This window comes from Alligator mississippiensis, chromosome 9, assembly GCF_030867095.1.
Source record: "Alligator mississippiensis isolate rAllMis1 chromosome 9, rAllMis1, whole genome shotgun sequence".
NCBI classification, from domain to species: domain Eukaryota; kingdom Metazoa; phylum Chordata; order Crocodylia; family Alligatoridae; genus Alligator; species Alligator mississippiensis.
Window position 1 is genome coordinate 17,403,433 of NC_081832.1, and position 15,922 is coordinate 17,419,354.

General features: G+C 42.7%; 1 protein-coding gene across 2 annotated transcripts in view; it reads right to left on the reverse strand.

Moving 5' to 3' along the window:
- Nucleotides 1-9,182, reverse strand: part of RPN2 (ribophorin II) — a 30,306-nt gene extending 21,124 nt beyond the window's left edge. For both annotated transcript variants that reach the window (XM_014609731.3, XM_019484605.2), the window contains exons 1-4: nucleotides 9,080-9,182; nucleotides 6,913-7,100; nucleotides 3,739-3,834; nucleotides 2,498-2,673 (exon numbers count right to left, since the gene is read on the reverse strand). In XM_014609731.3, coding sequence (XP_014465217.1) covers nucleotides 2,498-2,673; nucleotides 3,739-3,834; nucleotides 6,913-7,100; nucleotides 9,080-9,092 — 473 coding nt within the window. In that variant the 5' untranslated portion in view covers nucleotides 9,093-9,182. The remainder of the gene's footprint in view (nucleotides 1-2,497; nucleotides 2,674-3,738; nucleotides 3,835-6,912; nucleotides 7,101-9,079) is intronic.
- Nucleotides 9,183-15,922: the final 6,740 nt, after the last annotated feature.

A 15,922-nucleotide genomic window follows, 5' to 3' on the forward strand; every position in this document is an offset into this window, starting at 1 on the left:
TAACAACAAAGTAAAGTTAATTGCATAAAGGTTAACATCAGAAAATGTCTCCCGTCAAATACTGAAACAAGGCAACTAATATCCAAAAATGCAAGTTACTTGTACCAAGATCCATGTTCTCAGACATAAGTGTGACACAACCCCTTGTGTGTCTCTCCTCTTTCAAACAAAAGTTCTGAGAGCAATTTGCAGGTCACACCAGCTAGCAGAACCTTAAATCTCATGAAACAATAAATTCCACAAGAAAGGGAAAGTGTTGTTTTCATATAGGCTGGATCATGTGCCAAGAATCTCGGAGGACATGCAAAACTATCACCATATTGCTATTGATCATGAAAATTAACCTACTCAGGGAAGAGAGCAGTTCATAATGGCTTTGATCATGAGCTCCCCAAGCAGCCATTTTGAGCATCAGGCTATAGTGTATACTTTAATGCAATTTTTTGTTCATAATACTCATACAGTTCAGTCGCATCTTACGCGAGGGTTAGGTTCTGAAGTCAGCACGTAAGGCGAAAACTGCGTATAGTCAAATCACGTATTACTGTGCCAGCAGTGACTGCCTCTGCCTCCAAAACCTCCCGCCGCGGCGGCGGAGCTGTGCTTGGAGCTGTGCTTAGAGCTGTGTGGCCAGTGGCAGTGGCGCAGCGCAGGGTGGTGGTGGCGGCTGTGTGCCGCCCGGCCACCACCACACTGCCGCCTGGTGGCTGGCTACACAGCTCTGGGCACGGCTCCATGGCGACAGCAGGTTTTGGAGGCAGTGGCTGTCACCACTATAATGGGCCTCCAGGTAAGCGGCAGCACCACGTGCAAACTCAAGCCCCACCTCCCCTCCTACCCTACATATAGTTGAATTCGCCTAAGTTAAATGCGCATATGATGCGACTGACCTGTATTTCAGTGTTTTTATTTGCTCATTCAACAAGAGAGGTGTATTCAACAAGGATAGGGCCTGCACAAAAGCACTTGCTTTACAATTGGTCTAATACATGCACAACAAGAACAGGTCTTTTATTTTCAGTTGAACATGAGATCAAAATAGCACACAAGTGAGTGCTTTGATCCAGCTTTAACAGAATTTCCATTCATTTTTCAAAACCCACCCCTACCCCAAAGCAATTTTCTGCTCATTTTGAAAAAAAGATGCTAAGCAAATTTGGATGGTACAAAGATGGGACAGTAAGAAACCAGTGGCTGAACATTCATGTTTTTTAGTAAAGGAACAAATGGTTATGAAAACTCCTGCAACCCCAGGCCCCACAGTCAATTAATTTATAGCACCAATGTATTATCAATGAAATCTGAGTCATTAGTGGGCCCAACATTGCAATCTGTTGATGTCACTGACTCACAATGCCTTCCAGTGGGAACAAAGGGCCTTATAGTATTGGGCCCTGACTAGGCATTTCATGACATATTCCCCATATGGATATTGCACTGAGACCATACAAGCATTCTGGGACCGCAGAAGCAGGCTCTCTAACAGACACACTTTTCATTGAGTCATTATATTTTTATTGCCTCTACTCCCCTTGGAAAAAAGCACTTTAGGATTATTATAGAATTTCAGTTTTCCTAAAAATTTGCTGAAGCAAGGCTAAATTTTTCCTTTATTCCAGAAAACCACTCTAATGGATCAGGTGATTGAACATGCAGACATACCAAGAACCCACAACCTAGGCACTGTTCTGTCCTGTCTCTAAGCATATGGTGAACTCAGCTGCACTTTCCAAAATCATAGCATATCTATGAAAAGTGTGCAAGTAGAATGGTTTGTGTTGTCAGAAAAAACACAAGCATCACAGAAGCTTTTAACTTACCCTCCTCTGTTCTAATACACTATCTGAACTATTTGTAATTCACTTACTGCATCAGTGCTACAAAATGCTCAGAAAATTTAAAAACAGAAAGAACCAGGATTCTGAGTCCCTACATAACACAGACCTGAGAAACAGGTACAGATAAACGAGGTTCTGGACAGTTCCAAATTTTGAGGAAAAAAGTATTTTGCGGTTTTCTTCCCTTCCTAAGGGCAGCGGCAGCCGTCTCTTGTGTTTCGTTCATTGACTGAATTGCACTGTAAGGAACTTCTTCCAGTGTCAAATGTCAAGATAACTTTTAGCATCAGGCAAAGGATTTTTCCTAAACTAGACACAGCTTGGCCTAAGAATGACAACACTGAGGCAGAAAGTGAGTCAATTCTACAGAGGTAAAAATAAACTAAAAAAATCAATTCCTTCAGGATACAGATTCTCCACAGAAAAGGAAAACACTAGAAGTTGGCTTGCAAAATCTCAGAGTGAACAATTCTCAGAAAAGAGAAGATCGTTCTCCCCAAGCAGTAGACCCTGAAGTGCAGATACCTGCAATGAAAATACAGTATATAATCCATAATGCGATACAGAAAACATGCACAGGCAACCTTCGTTTCAACAGCCACCTGCAAAAAGAAACAGCACATAACAGATTAAATCATTTTATTCTGAACAAGACTTACGCCAAAACGTTCTCCTCCTTGCTAAGACGAGAAGTCAAGGCACTAAGTGCTTCCTGGGAAGCTAGAGGCAGCCCAAACCCACTCAGGGCTCCTACAGCATGGAAGATCTGAGTGACTGATGAATCTTCACTGACAGCTGCAAGCAACAGCTCTCTGGTCTCGTTTGAAATAGCAACCTGTGACAGAACACAGAGAAAAGGTAAGCCAGTGTTTAAACAACCCCTGTGCCTTGTTACCTGAATCGCTTTGTAGTCATGCTCAACACTTGAGCTACGGCTCTTTAATAACTGATGGGGGTGGGAAAGGGGGGCGGCTTCTACTATTCATTTTAGTGTAAACAAAAAAAAGCCTTCACAATATTATTTGCATCGTGGTAGCATCCAAGAGCCTCAGTTCCTGAACCTAGGGACCATCTCACAAGTTACCGTACAAACAGAACAGCAGTCCCTGCTCCAAGGAGATTACAATCCATGTACAATTTTCTCAATGTTTGTGACCAAAACTCAGTAGTGATTCTTCTCTTGACTCAACAGTACTTAGGAAGAGGATCCAAAATGCTACAATAACCATCAGCTCTGCCTCTGACAGCATTCCAGCAATATATTACACATTCAACTTCCCAATTGAGGAACTGAAGATTTTGGGAATGCAGGGGAGGTTTGCAACTCTTAGATTCTCTGCCATCAGAAGTAATGTGGAGGGTAGGCAAACCTGTATTGGTGAGAAAATGGTAGATGTCCACAGGAAGACTTACTCCGCTCTGTGGAATAAGGACACGGAAAAGCTAAACTAAGCCTGGCACTTCCTAACTGCATGGCTTTGCAATCTAAACTGTTCTTTTAACACACAGGTGATGCAACTTAAATAAATAAAACAAGAGATATGCACAGACCTGCTATTACTGATGGCACTGATATGCAAATGGGAAAGAAAATAAAAAGCTTTACTGGCCCCTGCCTTGCCAAAAAAGGCCAGCTGTGGTGGAAGAAAGTAAATTTCTGATCAAATATTCAAAACTGCTTGTGAAACAAAAAAACTGTTTCTAGTCAGATAAATGTAAACATCACCATTCATCCAGAGGATTCCAAAACACTTCATAAGCTACATATCCAAGATACAATCAAAATGCAGCTAGCTACCTAGTAGCAGGCTAAAAGTAGGAGAGGTAGTTCTATCTAAAAAACAAAGCTTGAGGCTTACTTGAGAGGACATGAATGTCTCACTTAGGGTCTTGAACTCACCTCACACCCAGACAGAGCCTGACTGGCTTGTGCAGCATAGAAAAGGGAATCAACACTGTTGGAGTCTATATTAGACTTGATGAAATCACATGTGGCCTGTACAGAAAAATAAGAAAATTAATGGTATGAATCATGATCATTGCCACTAAAAGAAAGGTTAAGTGACACTTTCAGTACTCCTTGCTGAGGTGGCAGGTACATGCAGTTTATATTTTTGCATTAACCAAAAGCCTCTACAAAGCACCCTTTCTATAACAGTGCCCTGGAACCTGAGACCTTGATTTTGCTAGGCACCTTACAGAGATGCTGTCTGTACAAAAGAGATAGATGATTTTCAGGTGCGCTGTAATCCAATTAAATGCCAAATTTAAACTGTGTCCAAATTTACTAATTATTGTACATAAAAGTATTTATAGGAGGGAAGTCATATGTATAACATTATGGATTAGCACTCTGGGGCAGTGCGCATGACACAAAAACCATTACCAGATGCAATTCAAATGTGTAATCCCACCTTCCAAATCAGAAGGGGAAGGAAGGTAACTAGGCAATTACAACCTAGCTACCTAAAGACAAGTTACAGGAATTACTCGGCACCTGTAACAAGTACATCCCAAGAAGCCTACAGTGACTCACCTGACAATCAGAAAATGGTTAGATCCTGTCAGTGTCAAAGCTGCTATCAGAGGCAAAGTCCTCAAAGCAGTAAGTGAAGAACCTTAACAAGGTGTAAAGAGCAGAAAATAGGCTGCATCTACACAAATGAAGTACTGGCTTAAACAGTACCTTCACGATTGAAAGCACTGGTTTTGGGCAAAAGACTAGTGCCACTCTAACAATTTAAATAGCTGTCCACCTTATCTGCAGGTGTCTTCAACGCCTTATAATACATCTTACTGTCAGACAAGTGGAGCAGACAGAAACAAGATCATTAATGCAGCACATAAATTGTGAAATCAGAAAAAGATTTCAGCAATTTGTAGACATTACAATAATAGCTGCTCTTTGGATAATTGCACTGTGGATCTGTACTACTCATCTGAGACACAGTTTATGGGCAAAGACTACCCCAAAATGTCAGTATTTACTGAAGCATAATGATGGGCTAGTATTTTGCTACCTCAACCTGCTGTTATTCTTAGCTGTGGAAAAATATAAGATCCAGAGAACCGAACTATATATCACACTTACTGTCAGATATTGACCCTATAGAAACAAATGTTATGGCATTGCTGACGGAACAAGTTCAAAGACCATCAACAGACAGCAAGAGGAACTAACTTACAAGGAAAGTTCAAAAAAAGTCAAATGTGTATAGCTTAAAGAGACAGATAAGCAGAACATAAAAGCAATCAACAAGCATGTAAACACAAAGATTTGAAAACCATGTGCTAATGGTAGAAGCTTAAGATATGCTGGTGATACACATGCTACAAGAAAATGTGTCATGGCTAAAAAAATAAAATAGTAGCGGCTGTATAACTGCCAAAAAAGTGATGCCAGAAATGGGAGAGAAGCACACTGCTGACTCCCATTTAAACAGAGCTGCAACATCTGACCCATTTTCTCTTCGGAAACATATGGCTTAACTAAGATAAAAGCCATTCCTCAGAGTTGATCTGCAGGGACAAAGCGAGTTGAGATATACATGGATCTGATGACAAGCTAACACAGTAAAATGAATGGACCTGTCAAAAGTAAAATTACAATTTCCAAGCAGCAACTATAAGAATAACTACTTCATCCTAAGGAAATATGTAGCAGTGGTGATAAAATAGTGAAACAGGGTGGATAAAAATCAATTATTTAAAAAAAAAAATGTTTTTAATTGAATTTTTTATTTAAATAAGATTTTTTGATTTAACCATATTTTTGATTTTTTTGTTTAAGATGCTTTTAAAAAAACCCATATATAGTTGTAACTTAAAATACGTTAAAGCTCAAAGATATCATCATGGAATAGGAATTATAACTTCTAATTATATACTATTTGTAACCTTTTTTACAAGTTTTATAAATAGGTCACAACAGGCCATGGACTATATTAGGGGCCCAATCTTACAGGATTCCCAGAGGCTCCTGTATAGATTAGTAAACATAAAAAAAACAACCCACAGGGACTCAGGCTAGAACAGGGATGGGCGATTATTTTGGGCAGAGGGCCACTTACTGAGTTTTGGCAAGCCATCGAGGGCCGCATAACAGGCAGTCCAGGGCAGATAAATATTAATTTTCTAAATGTTTTAGGGGCCCCACGGGCTGGATAGAATGGCCTGGCAAGCTGCATTCGGCCCCCAGGCTGCATTTTGCCCACCCCTGGTCTAGAAGATCCCATTAAGCATTCCTGTGATGCTTAGTTTCAGTTCTCAAACTGTGGAGTTGTGTCTCCAGAGATAACAGGCAGACGAGGTTCTTTGGGTAGAGGTGGTGTCTTTTATCAGACCAATTAAATAGTTGGAAAAATTCTTTGCAAGCTTTTGGGCACAAAGACCCTTCTTCAAGCATAGGGAGAGTTTTTTGTCTCCAGAGAGAACATCCTTGTTAGCAAAAGCATACAGAGATGAGAAATAATAGACCTCATTACCTACCCATCAGCCCTATTGTCTCTCTGCAAGTTTGTGCACCCACCCAGTCAAGCCCTTACATCACTCTAAAAGTGCAGTTTCAAGAAATTAAATGAATAAAGGATAGCAAACAACAAGAATGCACTTTTTGTAAAAAACAATGATTAAACTGAGGCTTCTTGACCACTGATTTAAATCGCAAGTTAAATTGATTTGATTTAAATCAAATACACCCTGTAGTAAAGCTAGGAATAATTTGTATTGGTTTGACCAATTACAGACCAAGGAAATGCTGCTTTTCTTATACTGTGCTCTGCTCCGCCCCACCCCCCATCCCCTCCTACAAAAAATAGTTTGACAAATGCTGGGGGTGGGGGGGAGGGAATCAGCTACGTAACTTCAAAAGAAGAGAAATTATCAATGTTGGCAAGATTTTTCATGCATAATTAGTTCACTGCTGGAAATACTTAGACCAAAGAATACTTAATCAAGCCATTAGTATGCAGAAATCCTCCCAGCCTGTACTCAGAACTCAGGAGTTAGAAATAAGAAAGAGGGGGAAGAAGAGATGGTTTTTGAAACTATACTTCTAATAGCAGAATTGTCTCACCCGCTCATCAGACACGCGCACCCCCAGCTTGCTAAGTCCTACAATGGAGTAGAAAGCAGTTTCTAAATTTATGAATGGACGCTCCAAAGAAGCTTTCAGTCTTTCAACATCACGGCTTGTGAGATAGTGGCTAGGAGTCAGGGCACTGACGACGGTAACAAGTATTAATGCCAAAAGGATGCTTGAACCTGAAAAAAAAAAAGAGGCTGTTGAACAGTGTACAAGCTGCTTCAGTGGCAACATGAATGTCATTACTCAGGATGCATAAAAGGCTGTTTTCTTCTTAAAAAATCAATTTAACGTAAATTATTTTTACACTTAAATCTTTAAACCTGTTTAAAGCTGTATTTGAAATTATAACCATTTATATTAAGTTGTAAATTGACTAAAACTTATTAACACAGTTTTAATTCACTATAAATAATAGTGAAGCAGTATGTGTTCACTGCCATCATTAAATAAAAGGAAAATCAAACTACTCAACCAGTGGGTTTGGGTCTTTTTTCATTTGTGGACCCGTAAAAATTTTTGAATGGAGTTGCAGACCCCTCTGAACTGTAAGTGTGGGTATTTACATACTTTTGATTAATCACAATAATTTTTCATGGACCCCCTTAAATACAGCTTTAGGACCTCGTCCAAAAGCTGCCAGACATGAATTGTGTGTTGTCACTTAAGTAATTAAATGTAAGTATCTGGATAAACTCTTCAGCGGTACAGTTGCTTATATTTTTATCCAGATCCTGTATCTGGATACCTATATCTATCTATAGGTATCTAGATATCCATATCCTAAGGAACGCATGATTCTCACAAGTGGGGAACCATTAAAGTTTGGTATCACTTCTGCTAACCATGATGTTACATAGGTAGATACTGATCTATCACCTATCTAGATGAGCATATATACAGCTAGAATGGCTGTATACATCTGTCTATATCGATATATGGAAAGAGATGCACATTTCAGCTGTACAGCTGCTCATACATTTATCCAGATTCTAAATCTATTGATTTATCTATCTCTATAGCTACAAATATCCAGGTAGCTATAGCCTAAAGAAAGCACAATTCTTATGGGTAGAGGGCCTTTAAAAGCCCAGGGACCTGCAATTAACTACAGCCTTTACTGTACTTTATGGTACCACTTCTGCTCATGGTGATGTTAGGAAGGATAGGTGATAGACCAGTATCCATCTATCTAGATGAGCAATTGTACAGCTGGAACGTGTGCACACGTACTTGCATGTAGGGAGATATGGACAGATCTCTCTCTATATCCATTTATCCCTTTATTCAGATTCTGTATCTGGATATCTATATCTATCTATCTATCTATCTATCTATCTGTAGCTATACATATCCAGATATCACATCCTAAAGAGGCACGATTCTTTGGGGGGGGCACATTAAAACAAACCCAAGGAACTGCAATTGAATACAGTACAGACTTTATGCTAAGTTTGGTACCACTTCTACTAACTGTAACGTCAAGATAGATGGATAGCTAGTGACATATCCAGGCTAGATGAGCACCAGCACAGCTGGAAGGTGTGCGTGCATCTGTGCATAGACAGACACAGTCTCTATCCGCACAGGCAGATGGATGTGCACATTTCAGCCCCGTGGCTGCTTGTACCTGTACCCAGACTGCGCCCCTGCAGCCCGGTGGAGCGCATGCAGACAGCCTGGCCCACAGCTCAGATCACTGCTGCAGACTCCAGGCCCGGGTGGGGCAGGAGCTGCCGCCCCGTCCCTCCCGCGGGCAGACGCATGCATGGTTTTGTTATTTTTTTTTTTTAAATTATTTTTAAGGAAAATTTTCTTAGGTCAACTTCGCCAAATGAGGTCCAAATCTGTTTGAATCATTCAAGTGTGGCCGTGCTACCGGCAAGCACCCTCCACCCCGCTTGCGGCTTCAGTGGCCGAAGTGCCTTAGGTGCGCGCCCGCGCCCGGGCTCGGATGCTGCTAGGAAGGAGCCTCCCGCTCCCACCGAGGCGGCTTGTTGCCGAGACCCCCGGGCCGGGCTGGGCTGGGCCAGCGCCGCCGTCCTTCACCCCGCGGGCGGCCCAGACCTGCCCCCCCCAGGAACCGCGGGCGCAGCAGGGCTGAGCTCCCGAGCCCCCGCCTGAGGCCAAGGCAGGGCCGCGCCAGGCCGCTCCTTACCGCGCGCCGCCATCGCGCTGCCTCAGCCGGGGGAAGCGGGCCGGCGCCTACCACCGAGCCACGCGGGGGGGAGGAACCAATTCCTACACGGAGGGGGGATCAAACCCCGGAGAGAGCAAGTAACTGGGGCAGCCCGTCCTGCCAGCCCGAGTGCGTGGCGAGAGCAGTGCAGAGCGGAGAGGGCAGCGGCGGGGCCACCCCCTCAGCACCCCCCTCTCCAGGGAGCCGGAATGGTACATTCCTGCCACCTCTCCCGAGTCTCCTGCGGGGGGCGGGCCCCTGGCTAGGATGTGTTCTTCTCTGATTGGTCATCGTCCCAGCCACTCACGGCCGAGGAGGCGGATTTAAAGGAGCAGCGAGAGGATGCTCTTGTGGGGTCTTGTGTAGATGGTGTGGCCGTGGCTGAAGCTGGTTGTCCCCGATATTTTGGCCTAGCTAGGCCACGTGCCACTAACAGAAACAAGCCACTGCTGGGTCCCAGCAGTGCCATCATCCCAGTGACCACCACTCCTACCCCAGTGTCCCAACCTCACAGCGCAGGGCCCGGAAATCAGGAGACAAGACAAGATGTTGTTAAAAGCAGTAAATGTTTGGGCTCTTCCCTTGCTTCCCAGTTTCTAGTGGTCACAATTTGAAACCAGCTTCTGGCCCTTGCTCTATTTTGCTAATAGAAAAATGGCATAAGTCTTTTTGTGGATGAGCCTAAATCAGAGAGTTATAGCAACCAGGTATCAAGCATTATTTTGCTTTAGATGGAACAACCCATTGTAGCAACCAAATGTAATGAAACTGCAGTGATGTTGGCATCGTAATAACTCTCTGCTACTTCTTTCCTAGCATTACACTAGGAGGTAGTGTAAGTCAGGAGCAGTCACGGAGGCCACAGGCAGCTTGTAGACCCAGTTTATATCTGAGACTGGATGAAACCCTGGCTGGGTTTATAACCTGGGGATTGCAACGGGGCATCAGGTTATCTTGGCTCCTTAGAACGGGCTGTGTGGCTGCACCGTATATGCCGTATGGCCTCTGGTATCTTAACATAAAAGTAGCTAGTCCCTAAAATATTTCAAGGAGGGGTGAAAACTGCCCCAGTATATGTGGTTACAAAACAAGATATATAGAAACTGGTGCAGCAGAGAAATGGACCAGGGGTTAAGGAAGTGGAAAAAAGTGAACTCTGCTGCATGGGTAGGCGACGGCAGCAAGATGTGGGGAGAGAGAAAGGTCATGAGGAACTCTGGAAGGTGTGTTGGAATTGGGACTTCTGCCAGAATCCCTCAACACAACAGTGTCAGGCCCCTGCAAGCAGGCCAGTTATAAGAAGACAACATCACTGCAGTTTCATTACATTTGGTTGCTACAATGGGTTGTTCCATCTAAAGCAAAATAATGCTTGATACCTGGTTGCTCTAACTCTCTGATTTTCCTGTACACCAGGCTTACTGAATGTAAGATAGATTGTCCTATAAACACAGGGTGACCTTGAACCTTTGACCTCTAGATAATCCTCCAAGCAATTTGTGAAAACTTTAGAAAACAGATGTTGGATTTAATTAGTTCCAGGACAGGCTCCAGGTGTCCCGGTTGCATAGTTCACATGAACGAAGGAAGGAGCCACAGAGGAGCAACAAGCCTAGAAAGGGCATCTGCAAGTAAATACGGAACTCATCATAACACAGTTCTAAGGGAGCTTTTAAAAAATGCCCTTTGCTGATGAATGCATGTGCAGCTTAGGCAGTGATGGTGTGCAGACTAAAACATTGGTTCATGAACACAAGTCATTGGCCTGGTCCACATTTTTTCGCAATATTTAATACCAAGAAAAAAGAAAACAGAAATAATTAGAGTGAAACCCTTGCCCCATTGAAGTGAATGACAAAACTCCCATTGATGTATATCAGGACAGGATTTCATCCTTAAGGGATAAATAACATCCGCTAAATTTGGTGACTTCATTATATGCTGAAGAGTTAAAATTGATATACTGCACTGACAGCTTGCTTTGAAATCACCTGATGTAATTCCTGACCTCAGCCCCATCCTGAGGGTGAGGGTGAGTTCAGGCTGAAACATACTCCACAATTGTCTGCCTGTACTGTAGAATTCCTGCTTTGAGCACTTATGTCTGTCCCTCACTGTATTTCATGTTTGTACTTGTATCCTGTTACATTTTGGATGGCTTTAAAAAAAAGTGAAAGTAATAATATTATTTGTGGCCAGTGTGATAAATTGATCTATGCTAGGGCTGGAAAAAGTTTTGGAGGGTCCTTGCCTTGGGGTTCCCAAAGAGGAAATGGACCGGAAATATTTTTAGGACACCTGTTATTAATGACCAGGCTTTAAATAAACATGCTATGACTAATGGCAGAGTTCCCAGGGCCAGCAGCAGGGACATTCCTCAGGCAACACAGCAATCTGCCTTCCCAAGCAGGTCTCAGCTGAAAGCTACATGAAAGGTTCATAGCTACTTGGCAAAAATCAGTGTTTTATACACAGCAGCATAACCAGATTGTTCCGAGTGGTTTGGGAAGTCATAAGCTAAGGGAGAGCACAGTAGAGAGTTCATGTTAATTTTAGGGTGAGGAATTTAACTGGGGTCTTAACTGGGGGCTTCAACTACTTCAGAGTCAGTTAACTGGGATACAAGTGCTATTGGTTTTATGCCCTCTGTGCAAGGCTTCTTAACTATACAGCAAATGTTCAACTCTTGAGAGAAGAGGGGATTTCATACATCATAGAAAAATAGAGTAGAATTAGAAGGTCCCCCAAGATGTCAGCTAGTCCCACCTCCTGCAAAAGGTAGAATCCCCTCTCTCTTTAGAGTCCCTTCCTCTCCAACCCCACCACATCACCAGAAGGACCTCACCCACTATCACTAATCGAATCCACTATGAGCCAGGCTAGAGAGAAAATGTCAGCCCTTGGAAATGGATGGTGGTGTTCTTGCTTCCACCTAAGTCAGCCATGATGGAGGGAAGCTTGAAATAGTCTAGACTACAAAACAAAGAACCAGATCCCAGATTCCCCAGTATTTGAAGGTATTTGATCTGTCCCTGAATTTATGGAAGATTGAGTGTTGTTAATTAACTCATAAAATGAAGGTTACAATAAGGCCCAGTGAAACTCAAGAATCCAGTTATCTGTGCCTTTCCCAAATTGCCCTGTAGATCTTTAAGGAGCAGGGAATAACCCGTAGTTTTGCTTAATGGGATCCAAAGTACGTGACTGTTTCTATTATTTAAACAGATGGTGGAAGGCTGCTAAGACATTTCCAGTTCATAGCTCCAAAGGACCATCCTAAACCGTGAGGATTACATAAAGGAAGCCAAGAGACAGCTCTCTGACACCACCTACTACAAAGAACTACAAGAAGATCCTACTCCCCTTTTCACCAAAAAACTCAACAATACCATCAAATCATTTCCATCAAGACTACAAGAAAAACTACAGACCTTGATCCCCCTGCTACCTAACCCGGGGACTTTTTACATGCTCCCTAAAATCCATAAACGAGGGAACCTTGGCAGACCTATCATATCTAACCATGGGACACTAACTGAGGAAATATCAGGTTTCGTTGAATCAATCCTAAAACCGCTCGTCACCCACCGAGCAAGTTTTGTACAAGACACTACAGACTTTCTACGGAAACTTAAAAACATAGACCACCTTCCCAGCAACACACTCCTAGCCACCATGGACATTACCAGCCTATATACCAACATCCCACACCAGGATGGCATCCAAGCCTGCCTTACATATCTACAGGAACAAGATTACAACACAGATTACAGGCCCAAAGATATTACTGACCTTACACACTTCATCCTCACACACAATAATTTCACTTTTAATAATCAACACTTCCTCCAGATGATGGGAACAGCTATGGGCACTAAAATGGCCCCACAATATGCCAACCTTTTTATGACCCACCTGGAAGAAGACTTTCTCAAGAACTGCACCATCAAACCCTTGCTATACTTAAGATATATCGATGACATCTTCATCATTTGGACTGAAAACCTGCAATCTCTGATTGAGTTCCAGCAGAAATTCAACAATCACCATCCCTCCATCCAACTTTCTCTAGAATACTCCAGCACTAGCATCTCCATTTTAGACACGAGGATCAGTATCCAAAATGATAAAATACAGACCACGTTATACAAGAAACCCACAGACCAACATACATATCTGCACAGAACCAGCAATCACCCTAAACACACCAAAAAAGCTGTGATATACAGCCAAGCCCTCAGATACCACCGCATCTGTACTGAAGAGAACACCCGGGATTGCCACCTCACCAATCTTAAAAAGGCTTTCACCCAGCAAGGACACTCCTCCAGAGAGGTAGATCACACGTTTGAAAGAGCCACCCAGATACCACGTGAAGAACTGCTGCAGTACAGAAGAAACCCCCCCCACAAATTGCACACCGCTGGTTATGACATATCACCCCTCCCTCGAAACCATACAAAAAATCCTCAAACAACTGCAACCCATACTAAAAAGAGACCCTATTCTTAAAAAGATCTTCCCAGAGCCACCCATCCTAGCCTTCAAACAAGCACCGAACCTCGCCAACCTCATCACCAGAAGCAAACTTCCTCAAGCCCAGAACACACCAAAAGGATCCAGACCGTGCCAGGACAAGAAATGCAAAACCTGCCCCCACATCTCCACCACCCCCACTATTATATTACTACACCCCACAACAGAGCCAGCAGCATCCCTGGATCTTACAGCTGCACCTCCAGAAATGTAGTATACCTCATCCAATGCACCAAATGCCCTGATGGAAAATACGTAGGAGAGACCAAACAACAACTGCGCACCAGAATGAACGCACACCGGAAATCTATCAAAGACAGAAATACCCAATTACCGGTGGGGGCACATTTCTCACAGGAGGGCCACTCTCTCTCCAATCTCTCAGTCCTGATCCTCAAGGGAAACTTACACAACGCTTCCCAGAGATGAGCCTATGAGCTCCATTTCATCAACCTCCTGGATACTAGAGATCATGGACTAAACATAGACATTGGATTTTTGATACATTATAATCTGCCTGGCAACTGACTCCCCAGCCCAGCCCAGCCCCTGGCTTCTTTACTTTTCATTCCATCCAGGAAGAGCACACACCAACTGCTGATGCTTCCTTAGCCTGACGAAGGGTTTTTGAACCTGAAAGGTTGCTTAATAACTATTCTCCAACCATTTGGGTTGGTCTAATAAAAGATATTTTACCCAAGGAACCTTGTCTAGCTAAAGAGCAGGAATTTTATTTTTTGCCTGAGATCTATGACTGGAAGTGTTTCCCAAAAGAAGTGATGGAAGCCCCAGACATGCAAAACTATGCTGAAAGGATGACTCGAAAATCTTGTAGGGAGCAATTCTGCAATTCTGTCAGAGAGATGGACTAAAGGAGATAATCCATTTCTTCTCTCTCTCAAGTTTCCATAAAGAGACTGTGTGTGTAGGCAGGATTGCTCTGGCAAAGCTCTTAAGTGAGAATCCTGGAAACTTAGTGACAGTGACTGTAACCCTTATTGTCTCCTTAGGGAAACTAAAGCTTGAAATGACATGAGGACTGGACACCACCCCATCTCAAAAAGGAGAAATAGAGGAAGAGTTGGTGGGAGAATGGGCAAATAAGGATACACAAAAATATGGGACTTCAGAGAGGAGGTTAATAATGAGGACCACAGAAGAATGAATAATATAGAGAAGACACAGGGATAAACTTCTGTTCAACCTCCGCAATGATACCAGACCAGAGGCATTCAATGAAATGACAAGTGGCAAATATAAAGTTGAGGAGAAGAAATATTTCTGCCTAATTGCTTTGTGGGACTCACAGCTAAGATATCAGTGAGGACAAGGAATATCATTTAAAGAGAAAGTGAATTTATATGGATTAGACAAATAGCCAGAGTTCAAGAGTGGTGATGATAAAAAAAATAGTATGAGAAGACATGTCACCTTCCATTCTATTCTCTTGATAGACTTCTGGCAAACACCACCCTTTAATTACTGAGGGATGAGAGATTAGGATTTTTGTGGGGTAGGGGGAGGCAGATTATTTTGGAGCTGCCTACTGAGGGGTTTCTCACTGTTCCTCCAAATCTGGACAGAGGCACACTGCTGTGGCACTGAAGGAGAGATGGCAGTGCTCTGTTCTGCCACATTATTCTGTGGATACATAAAGGAAGTTGAGCCAAGTAATAAACACATTTAAAAATCATTGTTTTGAATTAATTGAATGATCTGAATCATTGTTTGAATGAATTTGCCCAGGAACAAAGGAACATAAAAAACTCACTGTCTTCCACTCCTGGTACAAGACACATTTCTTTGACCTTAACATGAATACACAATATTGTGGTGTGTGGGTAATATAATATAGCACAATATAGCATTCCCTAAACAAAGAGCCTCAACACAGGACACTCCAGCACACACACTTTGTCCCTGGGAGAGATGAAAACAGAACAAATAACATATGGCAGATGTTAGCCAGGTTGCTTCCTGTGCTACTAGAAAGTACTCAGCTGTTGATAGGATGAGAACCCTGGTAGAAGACAGATTATAGCCTGGCAATTGAACTACAGAGGTTTGATACATCATTTGTCCTGCAGAGGGTGCTGGAATCTTACATTTTTGCTGTTTTTGTTGTAAACTTGCAATATATTCACAGACTAGTGTTCACAACTCACTTGCATTTAAACTATCAAATTGCAGAAGCAATTATCTAATGGGAAAAGTGTCTCCTTCTTTCATACCTTCATGCTGCCTGTTCTACTTTAGCTCTCAGTCACATATTGTTTACAGTTCTGT